The sequence below is a fragment of the Engystomops pustulosus genome, chromosome 10, assembly GCF_040894005.1.
Source record: "Engystomops pustulosus chromosome 10, aEngPut4.maternal, whole genome shotgun sequence".
Classification (NCBI taxonomy): Eukaryota; Metazoa; Chordata; class Amphibia; order Anura; family Leptodactylidae; genus Engystomops; species Engystomops pustulosus.
The window spans coordinates 21,183,117-21,206,164 of record NC_092420.1 but is presented as its reverse complement, the minus strand read 5'-3'; the positions used below and the strand labels follow the sequence as shown (position 1 = coordinate 21,206,164).

The 23,048-nt window shown below is 40.9% G+C and overlaps 1 protein-coding gene across 4 annotated transcripts in view; it reads right to left on the bottom strand.

Moving 5' to 3' along the window:
- Positions 1-23,048, bottom strand: part of FAM107A (family with sequence similarity 107 member A) — a 104,786-nt gene that overhangs the window by 43,421 nt on the left and 38,317 nt on the right. For 3 of the 4 annotated variants that reach the window (XM_072128793.1, XM_072128791.1, XM_072128794.1), the window contains exon 2: positions 20,002-20,065. In XM_072128793.1, the coding sequence (XP_071984894.1) occupies positions 20,002-20,065 (64 nt within the window). Of the gene's footprint in view, positions 1-10,220; positions 10,401-20,001; positions 20,066-23,048 lie in introns of those variants that run through there. The other variant, XM_072128792.1, reaches the window with a different exon arrangement.

Sequence of the window (23,048 nt, the reverse complement as noted above, 5' to 3'; positions counted from 1 at the left end):
CTGTACATTTAATGTATGCACCAGGAGCACAGATGTAAGGAGGTGAAATATAGCTGGTTCAGTAGCTGGGCCCTTAGTATGGCCCTTAGAATTTCTAGCCACCCATTAAAAAAAAAAGGTTAAAAATGTCAATAAAAAAAGTTTAGAAAAATATAATTTTTTTTATAGAAAAACTAAAAAAAGATCTTAACTCTACAGATATATACACACACACACACACACACATATATATATATATATATATATATATATGTGTGTGTGTGTGTGTGTGTGTGTATATATATACACACACATATATACCGGTATATATATATATATATATATATATATATATATATATATATATATATATATATATATATGTGTGTGTGTGTGTGTATATATATACACATATATATATATATATATATATATGTGTGTATATATATATATATATATATATATATATATATATATATATATTGCACATCCCTTTCCTTTGGCCACATCCTTTCCCTTACACATCACTGGACTGATCTTAAGGCCTGTTGGTAATAAGCGAGTTCAGTCCGAGAAACTTGCTCCATGCGCTGGTTGGGTTTCCTGGACTTATCCTGGTATCACTGGACTCAACACAGCAAGTCAGTTCAGTCCAGTGATATGTGGTTCGGTCTGTTGAAATCCCATCAGAACTAGCTTGAGGGGCAACAAGCAGGAAAAAGAACATTTGCCTTTTTTCAATCATGAAGAATATCCAGAACTTTTTTTCCTGCCTTTATACGATTAACTGAATGATACCACATAAAATACAATATGTCCGGCAAAAACCAAGCCCGCACAAGGCTGTGTACAGAATAAAAAGGTGTGCATGCCAAAAAAAAAGGATATCCATACTTTGTCAAGATGGGACTAGGAATACATGCACAGAAATCACGTTTATGTTTGAGGAAAGGGATTTAATCGGCTTTTTATGAAACCAGAATATCTGCTCTTATCTTCATCAGTGATATTAAATATGAAATTGTGTTTCCATAAAGAACACTGTTAATATCCTTTACTTTATTCTTCAGATATTTGGAAAATCCAAATATAATCTTCTCCACACTGTTTGTCAGTCTGCAGGATTGTCTACATGATCTTGAAACGCAGAGTCTTAAAGGGGTATTCTCATTAATTCATTCATTTAAACCACCGGCCATATATATATATATATTTATAAAGAAGTTTGTTGTCCTTAGATATATCCATCACTTCTAGAGTGATTGCACAAAAAAAAACAGATTGTTTCTGCATATGGAATGGCTGGGAGTTACTGGATGTCCCACAGCCAACCTATGATCATGAACATTGAATCCAGGTGGTCAGGAAGGGGCTCAATAGCATAAGTCTGGCCACCGCTGTCATGATGCCGGGGGTAGTCGTATCCAAGGATAGCCATCTCATTTATAAGGGACAATCTGGCTAAATTTATGGGAAATTGTCTTCTCACTGATCATTTTTTTTAGTAACATTGAAGTATGTATGTATGTATACCCCTCTCACAATATTTTTGCCCTAAAACAGACGGGGGAAGCTCCTACTGCAGCCAGTTGAGACAGAGAAAAGTGAAGTGATGGAGACATAGGTGCCCTTCGGGAATACAGAAAGCAAATCTCCTTATACATTTCTCTAATTAAATTGTTAAACAAGCTTTACAGTCAACATATGTTGGGATTCTGCTTAGGCGAAATTTTAAGGATAGCGTACTGTAAACTAAAACATAAAGTAAATGGAAGGTTTTTGGTTCACCTTCCCTTTCCCATTAAGTTTTCTTGTACAGAAGGTTACTTTTCGTTATCAATAGAGGACAACGATAACAGAAGAGGAATGAAACGGTACAGACCCAACACTCCATACTGTAATTCCAATAATACAGAGGAAAAAACTTTTCTTCATTGTACTAAATGTGTCGTGTCTAAGCTTATAAAACTCTTCAGGGAGTCATTCAAAGCCACTTACTGCATGTGGGTGTACAGAAGCACAGTGCGTGTTTCATCCCAGAAAAATATATTTCCAAACATTCCAGAGTTTTATTGGTTGTGAGAAATTTAGTAAGATAGTAAAATCCACTAAGGGCTCACGAGCCGCCACTGTAAAACCAAACCCATCTACCGGGGAAAGCTGCTCCATCTTCGTAAAGTAGCTGAGACAAGTTCAGAAGATGCTGACATCACACTACATTAGATTTTAGGACACAATATATTAAGTGACCCCATAACATAATCAGCCATAGACAACTTCACCCATCATGTTGCCATCATGAACGCCCATCGTTCATGATGGCAACATCTTAAATCTATTTATTCCTTTAAATATGGTGAGCCATAGTCAATGCCTCCATAAATTTGTAGTTTGTACACATGTTGGGTCCACCATAACATGATCAGTCACAATATATGCCTCAATAAATCTGTAAGTTTCCTTAAAACATAGTCAGCCATAGTCTGTGGCTCCAAAAATTTCACTACATAGGCAGACCAAGTCAGTACATCCATACGTAGGTTGCATTATAACATGGTCAGTCACAGTCTATGGCTCCAAAAACTGGTACATTATACAATTACGTGGTCAGCCAGAAACAGTAACTCCATAAATTTACAGTTTCCTTTCATAGCATGGTCAGAAGCAGTCATTACGTCCATAGATAAGGAGGTTCCCTCATAGCATGGTCAGAAGCAGTCATTGCCTCCATAGATAAGGAGGTTCCCTCATAGCATGGTCTGCCACAGTCATTGCCTCCATAGATAAGGAGGTTCCCTCATATCATGGTCAGCCACAGTCATTGCCTCCATAGATAAGGAGGTTCCCTCATAGCATGGTCAAGCACAATCATTGCCTCCATAGATAAGGAGGTTCCCTCATAGCATGGTCAGCCACAGTCATTGCCTCCATAGATAAGGAGGTTCCCTCATATCATGGTCAGGCACAGTCATTGCCTCCATAGATAAAGAGGTTCCCTCACAGAATGGGCAGCCACAGTCATTGCCTCCATAGATAAGGAGGTTCCCTCATAGCATGGTAAACAGCAGTCATTGCCAGCATAGATATAGAGGTTCCCTCAAGCATAGTCAAGCACAATCATTGCCTCCATAGATAAAGAGGTTCCCTCATAACATGGTCATCCACAGTCATTGCCACCATAGATAAGGAGGTTCCCTCATAGCATGGTCAACCACAGTCATTGCCACCATAGATAAGGAGGTTCCCTCATAGCATGGTCAGCCACAGTCATTGCCTCCATGGGTAAGGAGGTTCCCTCATAGCATGGTCAGCCACAGTCATTGCCTCCATAGATAAGGAGGTTCCCTCATAGCATGGTCAACCACAGTCATTGCCACCATAGATAAGGAGGTTCCCTCATAGCATGGTCAACCACAGTCATTGCCTCCATAGATAAGGAGGTAACCTCACAACATAGCTAGCCACAGTTAGTTCATCCATAGATGTTCCTTCATAACATGAACGTACAAGGCAATAACTTTGTAGGTTCCCTCATATCACAAAGAATCACAGTTAGCGCCGCCATAAATCTGCAGGTTCCTTCATAACATCCATGCGGCCAGCCAGAGTCAGTTCATCCATAGATAAGTAGGTTCCCTCATAACATGGTCAGCCACAAATAGTGCCTCAATAAAATTGTATATTCCTTGGTAACCTGGTCAGCCAAACATTGCCTCCATAAATAAGTAGGTTCCTTCATAACAGGATTAGTCACAATAAATGCCTCAATAAATCTGTAGGCTCCCTCATAACATGATAACTTTGTAGGTACCACAAAGAATCACAGTTAGTGCCTAAATAAATCTGTAGGTTCCTTCATAACATGTAGAGCCATAGTCAGTGCCTCCATAACATTACCAGCTTCCATTAGTACTCCCATAATATTGTCCACGCAACCTCGAAAAAGAAGTTTTTGGACTGTGCAGCTCTACAAAAGTGTTCTGTAATAGGTCATAATCAGCAAGGAGAAGCACGCGATGAGTTGGGATCCCAGGAGTGAGTCCTCCATGTTCAAGGGAGTTTTGGCAATGTGCAATATATATATTATACTGATTATGTGATCATGGCTGATTAAGTAATAGCTGAAGCATACAATAAATTATAAACTTTACAAAAAAGCAAAAATAAAGCTTACACAAACAGGGAAAAAAACTAGAAACACACGGCCTGAGACTTAACAATTCTCAGAAACAGATGGGTCTAAGAAAAATATCACATTCGTGATTCGGAATGTGCCAAAAGATCAGATATGACAAATTCCAACAACATCAGAGCTTTGATATTACGGGGTAGATTCCTCATGTCTCAGAATGATGATTTGATCCTCTTCCCCCTCACTTGTGTACAGCTCATATTGACTGAAATGGCTTGTAATGGTAGCAATAGAAGCAGCCAATGAGAGAAATCCGTAAAACCGGCCAAACACTGGTGAAAATCTTTTAAAGATGAGGTATCTGCCCAGATTCCAAAACATATACTTGCAATAATTACAATTTTCTTGGGAAAGTGGACCACAAAATCGCTGGAGTTTGTGTTTTTTCATTTCCTGGCGGAATGAGAGGGGGCTTAAAATCTGATTTGTAATTCAAATGCTTGTAAGAGAATCATGAGAACCTCCTATAGGATTTATTAACCTAAGGTTGGATACAGAGAAGGCAAAAAATGTCTGGTGCCTGTGGTAGATTTAAGCAGCGATTATTCTGGGATGCAGGGGCAGCATTAAACTCCCTCTTTAATATGAAATCTTGCCTGTATACATTTAAAAAGTCAGAGAAGAGTCATTAATTGCCTTAGGTAAGTTAAGTTTATAGGCTTCCGGGTGAGTTTCATTTTAGATTATCTATGTTTCTATAATACCTAGAAGTGATGCTCTCCCTGCTGAATTGTCACTTCTAGGGTCTGAAGCAACACTCTCCCTGCAGCCTTTAAACTTGGCTCATCTTGGCCAAAATATGACTCTTCTCTGCTTTGGGGGAGATTTTTTCCATTGGTAAACCTAAGTGACAGATAGATGTGATGGCACCTATGGGAGTACCAATGCCACCTGGATCAGCTGAACACTGGTGGGGTTGGTTTTCAGACCTTAAAGAGGACATTAAGAACCAAGGGTTTAGTGTCCCAAATTATCCTTTAACTAGTCCCTCTGTGCAGACTATGAAAAAAATAAATACACTTAAGGGATGGATTAATAGAGGGCACAGAGGGACTACCTAAAGGGCGATTTGGGACATTAAAGGGAACCTGTCAGGAGTCCCCAAGTCCCCAGACACCCAGGTTAGAACAGAGTTTTTGGTTGTTGCACCATCCCCTCCTTTATCGTGTCTTCAATAACCCAGGATAGAGGACACATAAATCACAGCATGATCTACTAGGGCAGTGATGGCAAACCTTCTAGAGACCGAGTGCCCAAATCACAACCAAAATCCACTTCTTTACCGTGAAGTGCCAACATGGCATATTAAGGAGTAAATTTTTGCTACCTGATTTTCCTCATCTTTCAATCGTATTGACCCCCTAGGGCCACCAATACAGTTGAAAGAAGGAAGGCAAATTAAGATTCGTAGCTTCTCTCCAGGGTCTCTCTGTAGGAGAACAATTGTGGGTCCAGCAGGAGGACCTCCAAAAACATTGCAGTTCTGTCAACACCTTCTTGTTTTTCCTGCAGATCCAAACAGCCAATGAAATGTCGCTTTAAAACAGCGCTGAGAGCAGCATCTCTTAAGTTGCCTGGGACTGCAGGTGGATTTGGTCCTATTTGGTGAACTCTGTCTTGGAGCAATGGACTGAGTGCCCACAGACATGGCTCTGAGTGCCACCTCTGGCACCCGTGCCATAGGTTCGCCACCACTGTACTATGGTATAGAAATACCCAGGTAAGTTTCACAACCAATGTCCCGCTGTGCTGCCAGGGTAATAAACATATCACCTGATAACATCAGCTCCGAGTCTATGATGTAAATATGACACACATGTGATATACAGGAAGGAGGAGAGTGATGTATCACTGTAAAGCAATGACCCAGTAAGTTCAAGACAGGGGAGATTACACCTGGTCTCACTTAGGAAAAAGAAATAACAACCAGCAACATGTAGATGTTTACTACAGAATTATCCGCAAGTTAGAACCTAACAAAGCAAATACTAGAACTAATGCGAGAAAGATACACAGAGATTATAGAACAAATACATCTCCTGCCAAGGCAAGCAGAGTCATGGAGCCCTGGGACAGGTGAGGTCTTCACCCGCCGCTTACTGACCCCTGGGTATGGAAATCAGGGGAGGACAATTAGTTATGGTTGTTAGGAATCTGCTGGATCGCTACAGCCCTTTAGTATACAGACAGAATTGTGACAAATGTCGGAAAATAATCCAAAAACGTTAGAAGCAAAAGTTTTAAATGCATTGGCTAACTTTCCTGATCACATTTTGAACATATATAATTAAAAAAATTATTTATTTATGTAGGACACACAGATTACGCAGCACTGCACAAAGCATGTCAAATTGGTCCCTGTCCACATGGGGCTCACAATCTAAACAACCTACTAGTATGTTTTGGAGTGTGGGAGGAAACCAGAGGAAACCCATGCAAACACAGAGAGGACATACAAACTCTTTGCAGATGTTGACCTGGTTGGGATTCGAACCCAGGACCCCAGCGCTGCAAGGCAGAAGTGCTACCCACTCAGCCACCGTTCCCCCATAACATATTACTCTCTATTAATGGGGTATCCCCATCATAGAAGGTGAGGACATATCACTAAGACCCTAAATACAGCAGCATTCCCATCTAGTACATGGAACTAAGGGATGTGCCCAGAGAGTCACTTCTCCTGCCATGTATGTCTGTTAGAAAACAATCGAACACTGAAAATAACTCGGAAGCATCTTTTCCCATCATTCTAAATTCCTTTGTTATTCCACCTAGAATTTTGCAATTATGTCTGATTGTAAATCCGTTGAGGCTGTCCCTGCATACTATCACATTGACCAATCAGTGATACAAGTACAGAGAAACACGCCCATTTGACAAGATGATGGATAGTACCACCCAGATGACATTTCATTCAGAAACTTCTAGGAAGAACAACAGAGAAACAGAACAATCCATAGTTATAAAAAAAGATGATCCATACTTCCTTATTATCATGTCAGGAGAGGTGACAGGTCCTCTTTAAAGTGAATCATGTAGATACGTGTATACAAATACTATATACTATACATAACATTTCCTATATGTAAAGGGAGTGGGATATCCTTACAACCAATGGGGTTCTAATGCTCTATGGACTTCTGGGGTACGGAAATATATATTGATATGTATAGATAACCATACAATACTATCCGTATACATATAGAAATCACTTTAATATGAAAATATTACAATTTACAGATACAAGTTTTTCCTCTAAGAATTCAGAATTCATCAGTAAACAGCAACATCATTGTATTCCCTAATATCACTGTATTCCCCAATATCACTGTATTCCCAAATATCACTGTATTCCCAAATATCACTGTATTCCCCAACATCATTGTATTCCCTAATATCACTGTATTCCCAAATATCACTATACTCCCCAATATCACTGTATTCCCCAATATCACTGTATTCCCTAACATCACTGTATTCCCTAACATCACTGTATTCCCTAACATCACTGCATTCCCTAATATCACTGCATTCCCTAATATCACTGTATTCCCCAATATCACTTTATTCCCTGATATCACTGTATTCCCCAACATCACTGTATTCCCCAACATCACTGTATTCCCCAATATCACTGTATTCCCCAATATCACTGTATTCCCCAACATCACTGTATTCCCCAATATCACTGTATTCCCCAACATCATTGTATTCCCCAATATCACTGTATTCCCCAATATCACTGTATTCCCTAACATCACTGTATTCCCCAATATCACTGTATTCCCCAACATCACTGTATTCCCCAATATCACTGTATTCCCTAACATCACTGTATTCCCCAATATCACTGTATTCCCCAACATCATTGTATTCCCCAATATCACTGTATTCCCCAATATCACTGTATTCCCTAACATCACTGTATTCCCCAATATCACTGTATTCCCCAACATCACTGTATTCCCCAATATCACTGTATTCCCCAATATCACTGTATTCCCCAACATCACTGCATTCCCTAATATCACTGTATTCCCCAATATCACTTTATTCCCTGATATCACTGTATTCCCCAACATCACTGTATTCCCCAACATCACTGTATTCCCCAATATCACTGTATTCCCCAATATCACTGTATTCCCCAACATCACTGTATTCCCCAATATCACTGTATTCCCCAACATCATTGTATTCCCCAATATCACTGTATTCCCCAATATCACTGTATTCCCTAACATCACTGTATTCCCCAATATCACTGTATTCCCCAACATCACTGTATTCCCCAATATCACTGTATTCCCTAACATCACTGTATTCCCCAATATCACTGTATTCCCCAACATCATTGTATTCCCCAATATCACTGTATTCCCCAATATCACTGTATTCCCTAACATCACTGTATTCCCCAATATCACTGTATTCCCCAACATCACTGTATTCCCCAATATCACTGTATTCCCTAACATCACTGTATTCCCCAATATCACTGTATTCCCCAATATCACTGTATTCCCCAACATCATTGTATTCCCCAACATCACTGTATTCCCCAACATCACTGTATTCCCCAATATCACTGTATTCCCCAATATCACTGTATTCCCCAACATCACTGTATTCCCCAATATCACTGTATTCCCTAACATCACTGTATTCCCCAATATAACTGTATTCCCCAACATCACTGTATTCCCCAATATCACTGTATTCCCCAACATCACTGTATTCCCCAACATCACTGCATTCCCTAATATCACTGTATTCCCCAATATCACTGTATTCCCCAACATCACTGTATTCCCCAATCCTCCTGTGAGACCAATATAAAACACACTGGAATGATCACAATGATGATGGGACCTCACAGTGATCTACGTCTCTCCTCTGGTTAGATTCTCAAGTTACTATGTAAACAAACCAATGAATAAAATTAGAAAAATAAATCTGTGTTTCCTCATCAATAAAGGACTTCTACATCTACAAGTACAGACAATTCATACAAGGACAAAATCAGACTCCGGAGTAACTGGTCCTGACAATCAGAGATGATTCGCACTACATGATACATTGAGAACTTGTCAAAAATCTCCAACTTTACTTGGGGAGATGAGTTAGGGGAAGAGCAAGAAATCCTACTTTTCCAGACTCCTGAATGGAAAATCTAGGGAAAAGGGGCATATCTGGATCTTGGTTTATCAGAGTCTAGGAAAGCTGGGTGACTTCTGGGTTACTGTTTCTCTTTGTCCAAACTTCACAAGTGAATTCATTATTAGCGCAGCAAATACAGGATATATACAGATATAAAATATATCTGTATAAAATATATATGCAAGTCTATTATTATAATGCTTATATAAATATTATGTATAATATATATATATATATATATATATATATATATATATATATATATATATATATATATGTATCACACATAATATTGAATCCATAGATACATGGATAGATATATAATCGATAGATAGATTAGATAAATAGATTTGATATGGGATAGATAGATGATAAATAATAGATAGATATGAGATAGATGAATAAATAGATAGATAGAAAATATGGATTAAATGTTATATAGATAGATATATTGGAAATATTGGATAAATAGATGCTTAGATAGACATATAGATTTGATATGGGATAGAAATATTATATATATAGATGTTCGGATGGATATATAGATAGATACATAGATAGATATGACATGCGCTGTACATACAGCCTGGTATACAATATCTGGTTCTTCAGCCTTGTGCAACCACAACTCCCAGCATAACCCTAATCCTGAGAGAAGATGGGAGTTGTCCTGAGAATGTACTCCCCAGCAGGTGACATCATGAGATGTAGACAGTGGTAGTTTTACAACATCCATAGAAACCACAGGTTACAGTATAGGGCAAAGCATTGGCAGCTGCTGCAGAACCTCTTAGAATCCAGCCTGTCAGGGACAACCTTGCTCCACGGTCTGCGTGACCAGGAGATGCTCTGCAGCAGCGGCCGCATGCAGAATGAAGCCTCCGCTTACCAGACTTGACCAGCATGGCCCTGGGCATCCCGGTGCCCGCCGTATCGGGGACCCTCACCCGGTCAAACCACCGCTGTGACATGAGCGCGCCCCCTGCTGGTCCAGGCCGCACACGCCAGGCACAGTCTGCGGCTGCCGGGGAAGTGCAGGGGCTCGCACTGCTCCGAGGTGTTTTCTAGCGGCGCGGCGGTCACGTGACCTGCCTCCACTGTACCGGAGCCTCCCCTGCTGACAGCAACCTCCTCCAGCATCACAGCCCACACAGCAGCCTGCAGAGCATCGCAACTTCATACCTGATGTCTATGGAAATCCCCTACATGACTATATCACTGATTGCTGTGCTCATTGACTGACTGCAAAGGGGACCCCAACTGTAGCCCTTTAAAGGGGTCTTCCATTTCACTGACAAATGCACTTAACCCTTACAGCCCTGAATTTCTGTATTTTACTCACCACCTTCATAAAGCTATGACTTTTTAATTTATCAGTTTCCAGAGATTATATGAGGGCTTGTTATCTGCGGGACAGATTGTAAATTGATGTAAACACAAAGTTTTGCCATTTTCTCATGCGCTTTCATTGTGTGGTCTGAATGACACCTCCTTTTTTATTCTCTGGGTTAGAACAATCACAGACAAACCAAATATATAGAGTTTTGTTATGTAAACTTTAAAAAAATCTGGGATAATTTATTTGTTTATTTTTATATGTGTTCTAGTGAAACAGGGGTGATCTAAATTTTGAAACATTTTTTGAAACTTTTAAAAAATGTTTCTATTGTTTCAGTACCCCCTTGGGTACTTTAACCCAAGGGTGTCTGATCACTCACACAATATACTTAAATACTACTATTAAGCAGGATAAAATCAAAAATACAGAATGAAAGACAGGTGGGGGCACCTGGCTATATCCATCAGCTACATAGAGATGAACGGGGCAGCCCGTGAATGCCACTAAAAATGATAAGAGGTATGAAGGTTCCCAGTTATGAGAAAAGATTAAAAAAACTAGATTTAGTTAGTCACAAAAAGAGACGACTAAGAAGGGACATGATCATTTTATATAAATATATGAATGGGCCATACAAAAAATACGGTGGACAAGGGGGCACTGTCTCCGTCTGGAGAAAACAAGGTTTAATCACCGGAGGCGACAGGGCTTCTTTACTGTAAGAACTGTGAATCTGTGGAATAGCCTGCCTCATGCGCTGAGCACAGTAGGGACAGCAGAGAGCTACAAGAAGGGACTTTTTACATCAAGATAGCATTGACGGTTATGTTATAATGTAGAATTAAATCCCTTCCACATCCAATCTCACTCTTTGTTTGATTGCAGCCAATTGGTAAGATCAAATAAGTCCTTTTTTTTTTTTTGCTCATTAACGTACATTCTGCCCTCAGAAATGTAGATATTTTTGCTAATTTATTAAACAAGAAAAACTGAAATCTCACATGGTGATAAGTATTCGGCCCCTTTGTTCAGTGTTGAGTAGAAGCAGCTTTGGAGCTGGTGCAGCCAGGAGGCTTCTTGGGAAGATGCAACAAGTTTCTCACACCTGGATTTGGGGATCATTTGCCTTTTCCTTGCAGAACCTTTCTAGTTCCCCCATGGATGGTGAAGGTTGGCGGAAGCCATTTTCAAGTTTCTCCAGAGATGCTCAGTTGCGTTTAGCTCCGGGCTCTGGCTGGGCCAATCAGGAATGGTCACAGAGTTGTTCTGCAGCCTCTGCTTTGATATTTTAGCTGTGTGCTTGGGGTCATTGTCTTGTTGGAAGGTGAACCTTCGGCCTAGTCTGAGGTCCAGAGCTCTGGAAGAGGTTGTCATCCATGATATCCTTGTACTTGACCGCATTCACCTTTCCTTCAATTACAACCCATCATCCTGTCCCTGCCCCCATAGTATGATGCTGCCAACACCATGTGTCACTGCTGGGATTTTATTTGGCAGGTGATGAGCAGCGTCTGGTTCTCTCCACCGCTTAGAATTAACACCAAAAAGTTTAGCCTTCTTCACATCAGACCAGAGACTCCTATTTCTCATAGTCTGGGAGCCCTTCATGTGTTATTTGCACGCTGTATGCGGCTCTCATATCTCTTGCACTGAGGAGAGGCTTCCTTCAGCAGACTTTGCCATAAAGCCCTGGACTGGTGGAGGCTGCAGTGATAGGTGACGTTAAGGAACTTTCTCCCATCTCCCTACTGCATTTCTGGAGCTCAGCCACAGTGATCTTGGAGTTCTTCTTTACTTCTCTCACCAAGGCTCTTCACCCATGATTACTTAGTTTGGTTGGATGGCCAGGTTGAGGGAGTGTTGTGGTCAACCCAAACTTCTTCCATTTAAGGATTATAGAGGCCACTGTGCTCTTAGGAGCCTTGAGTGCTGCAGAAATTCTTTTATAACCTTGGCCAGATCTTTGCCTTGCCACAATTCTGTCTGAGCTCCTTGGGCAGTTCCTTAGACCTCATGATTCTCATGTTCTCTGACATGCACTGTGAGCTGTGAGTTCTTATATAGACAGTTGTTTGCTTCAGTGCAATCAGTTCAATTAAACACAGCTGGACTCCAATGAAGGAGTAGAACCATCTCAAGGAGCATCAGAAGGAAATGGGCAGCATGTGAGTTAAATATGAGTGTCCCATCAAAGAGCTTGAATACTTATGACCACGTGATATTTCAGTTTTTCTTGTTTAATAAATTAGCAAAAATATTTACATTTCAGAGTGTACATTAATGAGCAAAAAGAACTTTTTTGATCAAACCAATAGGCTGCAATGAAAGAAAGAGTAAAAAATGTAAAGGGGTCTGAATACTTTACAATGGGATATTATTTTAATATTGGGAACCTATCTATTAGAGGGGTTTGACATGAATCAGAGATTCCATTTGCCTCCAAACATTTCTAGTCTTGATGTATTGTAATGAGGGTTAAGCTGCAGTTACATGTCCAGTATACAGAGAATGGAGCTTTTCTTGTGGCTCCATTGACTGCATTGATTTTGCATTGGGGGCAGATGGAATCGCCTGATCAGTGCTGGTCTAAAGTGTAGGACCCCAATCAATCTGAAATTGATGACTTAAGGTTTGGAACACCCCTTTAAAATCCCCTCCTGAAGGTCCCATTTAGCTGGAGTCACAAACACTGACCTCAACACTAATGTCACATCACAGACTGACCGAAGAAGCGACGTGCCGTGTGTGAAGCGGTCAATGCTGAGGCCAAGTCCTAGCAAAACAGAAGATTTGGATTCATAGTAGTCATCAGCATGTGTAGATAAAGTAGGGCAATTTTAAGGGTGCAACTAAACGGATTGACCAGGACCTGGCTGTGACGCGGCTGAGATACGGCTGTGGTGTGCCCAGCTACATCAAGCAATTGTGACCATAATTCACAGAATTATTATTCAGCAACACTTAAGTTAAAACATGTTACCAATAATAACTATTACTTAATTGTTGTGGCCATCAGAATCACAGCCGTGTCACGTCCGGGCCTGGCCTCTCCTTATTGTTGTGCCCTTAGGTTATCTGTACATGTGACATTGGGCCCCACTTATCAAAAGTAGTGTGTAGTGTACAGAGGGCGCCAGATTCATGAATTGTGGTGCACGTTCTTCATTTCTCCGGTACACCCTGCACTTTTTGGTGCACCTGTAACATAGTGCGTGCTACACCATTCTGTCGGATACTGCATGATGAATGTGTTGCACAGTCCGAATGTACACCAGAATGCCCCTTTGTGTGCAGAATACAGATATGTCGCGCTCCACTTCTTAAATACATGTGCAAGCAGTTTTCATATTCTTTCTAACTGGCACAAAGGCTTTAATAAATGTGGGCCTTTATATGTAGATTTGCCATGTGGCATTTCACTGGGGCAAATCTGCAGCGTATTAGAGTAGCATTATAGTGTATGGGATTTATTACCAGACAGATACAGACACATTGGGGCTCAATAACTATGGGTCCGAACGTTGCATTTTCTTCAGGTTTCCCGAAATATTTCCGTTTTGCGCTGAATTGCCCCGGGATTTTGGCGCACGCGATCGGATTCTGACGCATCGGCGCTGGCTTTCACGTGACAGAAATAGGGGGACGTGGCCGTCGGACAACCAGATGGATTCGGAAAAAACGCAGAATTTAAAAAGCGATTTGTGTCGCAAGATCAAGCACTCACATGCACCGGGAAGAAGATGGTAAACTCTGGCGGAGGTGGACACCTGCAGGAACTCGGGCGCCCGATCTTAGTCGGACAACGCGCAGCGAGATCGCGACTGGAATGGGTAAGTAAATGTGCCCCATTGCGGAACACATATTTGTTTTAATCTGCAGCAAATAAGTCACATGTCACTTACTGATGGGGATCATAGGTCCTGTCCTCTGGCTGTGCAAAATAGTGTAATAATAGCCATCCATGTGATTGTGGCTGGTTTCTGAACGTTGTGGAATGGCTGACCTGTTTTAGGGCTGTGCACACATGTACCATATACTGTGCACATATATAAATAAGCATAATAGTTGTGGTTCAGCTGCAGAGGAATTGCTAGGAGTAACCCACAGCAGTTTACATAAGCAACATATTGGATATGCCTTCTAATGTCTTCTACAAATCCCACAAAAAAATTTACTCTGCCGGTTAAGAATTAATAAAAAAAAAATTTGTACAGGAGGTTTTAATTTTTGTAAATGTATTAAAACATTATAAAACCTATACAAATTTGGTATCCCCACGATTGGACCGACCCAAAGATTAAATTAGACATGTCATTTGGGGCGTGCAGTGAAAGCTGTAAAATCCGAGCCCACAAGAATATGGCGCAAATGCGTTTTTTCACCATTTTCACTGCATTTCCCAGTACACGGCAGGAAATATTAAATACCGTCACTATGAAGTGCAATTTGTTACACAAAAAAATAAGCCATCACAGAGCTCTTTATGTGGAAAAATAAAAAAAGTTATAGATTTTTGAAGGTGGTGAGTGAAAAATGGAAGTGAAAAAACTAAAAAGTGCCAGGTCGTTAAGGGGTTAAATACATATAAGACGATGATAGATCCCAATATTCCCAGTAACTGGCGGGACTTCTTTCTAATATCTAATAATATTGCTGTAATTATAGTGGTGATCTAGTATATAATTACAGAGGAAATAGTTACTAATATAAGAGACGTCTATCCCCACAATACATATAATTCCAGATCATAGATTATTGATTGTCTCCTAAATCCAGCTGTAGTTACACTGTCATCGAAAGCTTTTATAGTACAAGTACAACCGTGTCATGACTGTCTTAATACAAAACCCAAGGTGTGTCCTTCACAAAGGTGCCTATTGTCGGGTAGCCTGTAGTTTCATTGACACAGCGCCAAATCCTAACACAAGGAGGACACGAAATACAAGATAACTGGGATTCCTAAAAATTAGAGCATGACAGTAAATGCCCCTATTTACAAGTGTCACGGGGAGGAAGGAACGAAATTCTGCATGTAACATGTGCAAATGTTATTGAGTAAATATGTGTGTGTTTCAAAATGTACATTCATGGGGTAACACAAAGGACATATAGGAACACACTAAGGACATACATGGGTACACAGTGTATATACATGGGGTAACACAATGGACATACATGGGGTAACACAATGGACATTCAGGGGTATACAATGTATATACATGGGGTAACACAATGGACATACATGGGTACACAGTGTACATACATGGGGTAACACTATGGACATACATGGGGTAACTCAATGGACATACATGGGGGTAACACAATGGACATACATGGGGTAACACAATGGACATACATGGGTACACAGTGTACATACATGGGGTAACACAATGGACATACATGCGGTATCACAATGGACATACATGGGGTAGCACAATGGACATACATGGGGTAGCACAATGGACATACATGGGGTAACACAATGGACATACATGGGGTAACACAATGGACATACATGGCGTAACACAATGGACATACATGGCTACACAGTGTACATACATGGGGTAACACAATGGACATACAAGGGGTAACACAATGGACATACACGGGGTAACACAATGGACATACATGGCTACACAGTGTACATACATGGGGTAGCACAATAGACATACAAGGGGTAACACAATGGACATACATGGGGTAACACAATGGACATACATGGCGTAGCACAATGGACATACATGGGGTAACACAATGGACATACATGGGTACACAGTGTACATACATGGGGGTAACACAATGGACATACATGGGTACACAGTGTACATACATGGTACACACAATGGACACAGTACATGGTGCACACACTGGCCACTGGCCATATTTTATATATATTTCCAGGAATCCCTGGAGTGCAGGGCCACAGTGGTCAAGAAAAGAAAACTGGAGCAGGTTCATAATGCATTATTTTTTGCCCACCCCAGACCCCTAGCAGTTCTCTACATTCCTGGAAAAATTCTTTACATGCTTAAAGGGCTATTCCAGGAATAATAATCATTCAAATGGGTCATGGCTAATATGTAATTAGTTGTTGCTCCTCCCATAAGCAGAAAAGAGTTGCTGACATACACTATAATGGAGAATTAAAATGCTACTGACTTTTTAATGTGTCCACTGATTTTGTCCCTGCGGAGGAGACACAGAACAGAATATGGCCGCTGGTCACATGTCCACATCACATGTCCTGCACCTACCGAGGCAGGTCAAGTGATCACCACTATGTTTGGCTGTAGTCGGTTGGTTTCAGTGCATCCAGTATGGCCAGTGTTGGGTTAAGACCCATCTCAGTGAAGTAATGTGCAATGATGGCAGTTACACACATCATTACTAAGCTAACAGCGCAAGACAGTCTGTTACCACTTCACTGGGAGCAGAGCATAAGAGGGAGGAGGAGTTTCTATGAACTGAGGGATCATGGGAGTTGGAGATGTTGGAGATAACTCCGACTACTTTAGAAATTTTGTGAATCATTAAAGCAAACTATTTAAGCTCCATTTCCTAATTAATGACATTGGGGCACATTTACTTACAAAGTCGCCAGAGCTCACTAAAAGTGCATTGTCGGTGTATAATGCTGCGGGGGGGGGGGGGCGATTCACTAAGATCGTGCGTCAGAAATCATGAATCCGTTGCTTCTCCGCTCAGGTCCAACAGAGTTCACCATCTTTTAAGTGATGTATCTTAAGGCTAGCGCTTGCAACACAATTTGAAAGTTAAATACAGCGCTCGGTCCGAATCAGTCGGATCGTCCGACAAAAGTGCCCTTTAGTAAACGAGTTTTGTTGTATTCATTGAATTTTAGCATTAATCATAGGGGGTCTCAGGTTCGCCTACTTTTGCGCCTGGTTTGTTCTTTTTTTTGGCTTGTGATTTATGATGGATCTAGTTCTTCCTTAGTAAATGTGCTTTGGAATTGTCGCATGTCTGATTCATTAGCGCGTAATTTTGCACCAAATTTGTCTCTAATTTTTACCCTACAAAGTAAATCTCATTTGAGACTAATAATGGAATGAGATTCAAAAAAGGTGACAGAACGTTCAGGGCTTCATTTTTACACAAAACAGGGGCAAGGACTAAAAGTTACAGATATTTTTTTTAAAAAAACACTAAGTGTCGGACTTTGCCGTGTGCCGGAAAATGTCACAAAAAAGCGCCAAATTAACTAACTACGCCAGATTATTGCGCAAAAAAACGCTCAAAACTGTCTAAAAAACTATGATTAATGTCCCCCTATGGGTTTTTGTATCAGACTTTCATATTCCCTGAATATGAATATTCCCAGTTCAGCTGTATCGATTAGTATGCATTGTGCTCCCCTTAGTGGTGGCTGTTGACAGCCAGTTCTGTCACTCTGTGCTGTATACAGGAGACTTATAAATGTATTTGTACCAGTCAGATCTTCTGAGCACCTAATGTTATGTTTATCCAGACAGAAGTTGTCTAGAGAAAGATTTTCATGTAGACACACGAGGCCTGTGCCTAGGGTGGCTCATCTTGTAAGACAACTACCTAAATTATGTATGTTTTGGAATACACATCTTTCAAAACATGATGTACAGATTGGAGCTACCTATCCAATTCTTCTACGAGAGATGGAACCACAATGACTACAATATCTTGGGTAGTTGCTCCTTTAAATGATTGTAAAGTGGCTTACTGTACATAGATGCTGAAGGAAAAAGCCATGGTATCCATAGCTACCGATATTAGACTTCATTTACATGAGGGATTGGGCTGGAGATTAACTCTGATCACCATTTATAGACCCTGGAACAATTTTCGCCCTCTGACATGAAGATGAATCACCACCTACGTCTTTGGTTGTGTCTCCTTGGACAACACATGGAGGGAGCACAATAGACGCTACTTTCATGGTTCCTGCATGGTTTTTAATTATGACCTTCATATATTTTCAGATGATTTTAATAAAGACTCTATCTACAGCTGACCATGAGCGGACTCTGTTCCATTCATGCCGGACGGCGACATTGAGCACCCAGAGTGACAACGGGTAAACAAAGGCAAAAGTCGGAGCTGGTGGTTGTGTTTGTGAAAAGCTTTCCTGTCGTCTGTCAGTAGCTCGTACTTGCCAAGGTACAAGTTGTTCTCATAATACTGCTCAGTATAGGTCCATTTCCATGGCAACGGGAATAATTACATGCCATTGGGAAGCCTCTTAATATATATATATAGCAGGACTGGTGGGCGAGAAGTTTTTTCTTACTGATTGACAGCTCTGTGCCACGTCGAGGAGTTGCCAAGAGGCTCGGAGAATTCACAGGTTGGATACTGTTGTTTGCCTGTTTATTATCGACTTTATTTCACTTCTTTGGCATTGCGGATCTCAGTCACTGCAAAAATAACAGTGTTGGGTTTCCTTGTATGAGATGCAAGGCCCCCCCCCCCCTCGACACACACAGTCAGATATTACTAATGTCTTCAGATGTAGCTCAAGTATCTTGACTACAGTGCTGTGCCTTGCTGAGCACTCCTTCAAACTATGTGCAAATCCCCCCCCCCCAAACCCCTAAATAGTTCTGCGTTCCTTAAAGGATGTTGACCACAACTTTTGACCATACAAAGCTGTATACAGTGTTAGGCTGCATTCACACAACCATATGGGGACATATATTCGGCCAACGTATAAAACTCAGCTATACGCCCCCCCCACAGCCGGCAATGGGTGCACAGCACCGTACGGGAGCGGTATGGTGCGGCACACGTGCGTCACCGTACTGTTCTGTAGCCAGGAAAAAGATGGGACATGTCCTATCTTTCCCCATAATGCGGAGCCGTGCCCCATGTTTCTCTATGTTTCTCTACATGTTACTGTGAATGTAGTCTTCGGTATTGAGAGATCTGTGTTGGTAGGAGCAGCAGGACTGTGAAAAATGCACATATATTCCAGGATATGTAGCTGGATTTGGAGCACTATGTTGCACTGCTATGTGAGATTTATGAGCTGAACTGTACTTCTGCACAGCCCCTCCCCTCTGCATAGCAGGCTTCTGTTTGAATACTACAGCACTTACTCAGGGGGGAGGGACTGTACAGCAGTTCAGTGAAGAGACCTAAAACACTTGAATACCATTCTGGAATATAAATCCATTTTTCACAGTACTGCTACTAATTACATAAAACACACACAAAAGTGATTACACAGATCTCCAGAGCCAATACCTAACACTAGGGTAGACTCCCTTTAAATTTATGGTGGCGCGTGATTGTAAGTCCTGTTTTTTACTTCAAATCGTTATAGAAAATCTCTTACCTGAACCATTTATAACATGTTTTCCATATTCATTATGGAATTTAGCCTGGAGCGAGTATTCTTTCTGTAAAGAGAGGAAATAAATGTACATTTAATGATTTTCACTCCACATAACATTTTTGCCAGTTTATAGATCAATTTGCCGTCTTTTATTAATTTTAACTGTTGCCTTTTTTAACCACTAATTTATTTTTTTGAAAAATATTAGAGCTTTATTAAACAAATTGTAAATTTCATAAATGTATAGTTCTCAGCTATATCCAAGGACTTCATCTCTGCTCTTTAATCTCTCCACTCCCCTGCTGTGCTACCCTGCTTCACTTTAGCCCTTTTAGATCAGTGGCTTCAGCGTAGCCATATCTAGGACTTCAGCTCTCCTCTCTCTCCACTCCCCTGCTTCTGTAATGGCCCGCTGGATGGGTCCCTTACAAACCTTTACATTTCATGTGATCCTTAGTTATGTAGGTAAAATAGTCGCCTATTTCCTATATTCTAAATGGTCCTATATGACTTTGCCTTAATGATATATTTATTTCTTTAAATGATATATTAATTCCTTGGTATAACAGGAAGAGTTTAAGTGTTAACCAATGATAAGTTGTGTTTGATGAATGTCAGTCCGCCTCTGCCTTGAGTTTTCTGGTTAATGCCTGGAACTCCGCCCAAAATAATTCACTCAAACTCCCTATGGCTGGAATTTCCAGAGTTTTTTTGCAGACCTTGCAGACCTGTCTCACCTGGGTCTGCACTAAAATTGCTGCCAAAACAGCTTCAACTTGCTCCAGGCCCAAGTTCCTGAACCTGGTCTATGAGCCACACTGCATCTGACCAGGTAAGTCGGACATTGTCAGATGGGACCACTGCCTCGTCCTGTTACTGTTTCTGCATTGAAGTCTTCGAACAAAGAAACTGTAAGTTTAATGTTCCACATCTTGTCTCCACATGTAAACCCTGGCTGCCGCTAACATCATGGGTCTCCCCTCTACCCGGGAATCCCTGCATCAAACATACAATGGCAGTGATTCAGGGGGAAATCTCCACCATATTGCGGCCTCCCCCTCTTCCTCTATCTCCTTGCTGCTTACCCGGCATGGACAAAGCCTGTTCCACCTGGACCAAGCGACCTTGACGCTCATAAGCCAGCCACTCAGGTACCAGGGGAATCCAGCTACCCCATGGCATTAGGTCAGGCTCCAGTGGAAGGATATTGCACTTCCCTGCTTTACTTTAGCCTTTCAAGCTCAGTGGCCTCAGCTTAGCTATAATCAAGGACTTAATTTCTGCTCTTTTATCTCTCCACACCCTCCATTCTACTTCACTGCTGCTGCTGCTTCCGTAGCCTTGGCCCTGCTAGATCAGTGGTATCAGCTTAGCCATATCCAAGGACTTAAGCTCTGCTCTTCAGTGTCTCAACACTCAGAGTTTCAGTGTTGCCATTAACACTTCTTCAATGGGCTCTTCTGGGCAACTGCTACAGAGCAGTATGCCAGCCGCCAATGCTTCACTGTTGCCTTTCCATGTCCTTTTGCCTTCCCTAAGGCTTTACTGACAGAAAGTGACAGTGGCGCAATGGATCCACATCCACACATTATCAATTTAAGAATTACTTTTTTTGGAGAAATTGAAAGAAAACTTTAAGGGTACGGTTATACGCTGCACTAGCACAATAAGGGTCTGCCTCCATTGCAGTGAAACGCATGTGATCGATAAACGCAGCATGTGGCCTTACCCTAACTGTGTGCAACAGGTGCTAATGCCTAGAATGAGTTTAACTGTAGCGGGTGGATGGTCTTGGGCAAATAACATATGGTTGTGCCAAATTTTATCCAAATGAGAACCGATTTCTGCAGTAACAGGGAATCCAAAATAAGTTGGCTCCTCTCATGACTTTTATTGTCTTATGCAATAAAAATACGTTTTGGCAATAATTCCTGTCATAGGTTTCAGGCTTTCCCTCTTGAGTCAATATTTGACTTTACAACCTTCGAGTTACCTTGATACTGTGGTTGATACAGGCAGCTCTGAGAACGTATGTCACAATCTGTAAGAACACAATCCCATTCTTTGTCCACACAGGTATGTTAACTATTAACCAGAAGACTAGCGGCCGCTCCATGCATAAAAGTCAGAAATGAGATCCGCTTTCCTTATTCTGTGTGAACAGCGCATTTAAAGAGTATCCAGACCGGTTTGACAAGGATTTCATAACTATTCCTTGTTTGGAAGGAAAACACTTCACTTTTTGAAGTTAGCTAAAAGTGGCTGAACCAGAAGACTGCAGACATCATGTATCAATGTTATGGCAGCCAAAATGTGGAGGCACTCTCTCTTAAAGGGAAGGAATCACCAGTGATTTGTTGATTTTTAGGAAATTTTTCCATGTCATTATCTATTTAATAAAAAAACCAAATCCTGAAATTTTTACTTTTGCCACTAGACCAGGCTAAATAAAATCTACCATCAAAATCAAGTATGATAAAACAAGGACACTTACTCATCCAGGCACCGTGACTGTGGTAATCTACTTATATGTGTTATCCATGGACTCCTTTGTTCTAAAATCAACTTGAAAAAGTATGCTAATGAGTCTGAAGGGCTTTGGGATGTGACGAGAGTCCCACCATGCTGCAGTTTCACAGGCTGTTACACTTTCTGTGCCCCTGGTTTATCGCACTTGATTTCGATAGTAGATTTCCATTAATGAATACTGACACTTGCTAATTCTATAGGAATTTCTGTGCAGCACTCATCTCATTCCCGTAACAAGCAGTATTACAATAGAAGGTAACATCTTCAATCATCTAACACATCATAACATCACAACTTTTATGTTGTCCTTGCTTATCTATACTTTCTATCTACACAATGACCTCTATATAGATAACACTGACCCATCATTACATCACTACTGACAATAAATGATGTCACATCTTATCTTCTCCTCCTCCCTGTACAATGACCTCTATATAGATAACACTGACCCATCATTACATCACTACTGACAATAGATTATGTCACAGCTTATCTCCTCCTCCACCCTGTACAAT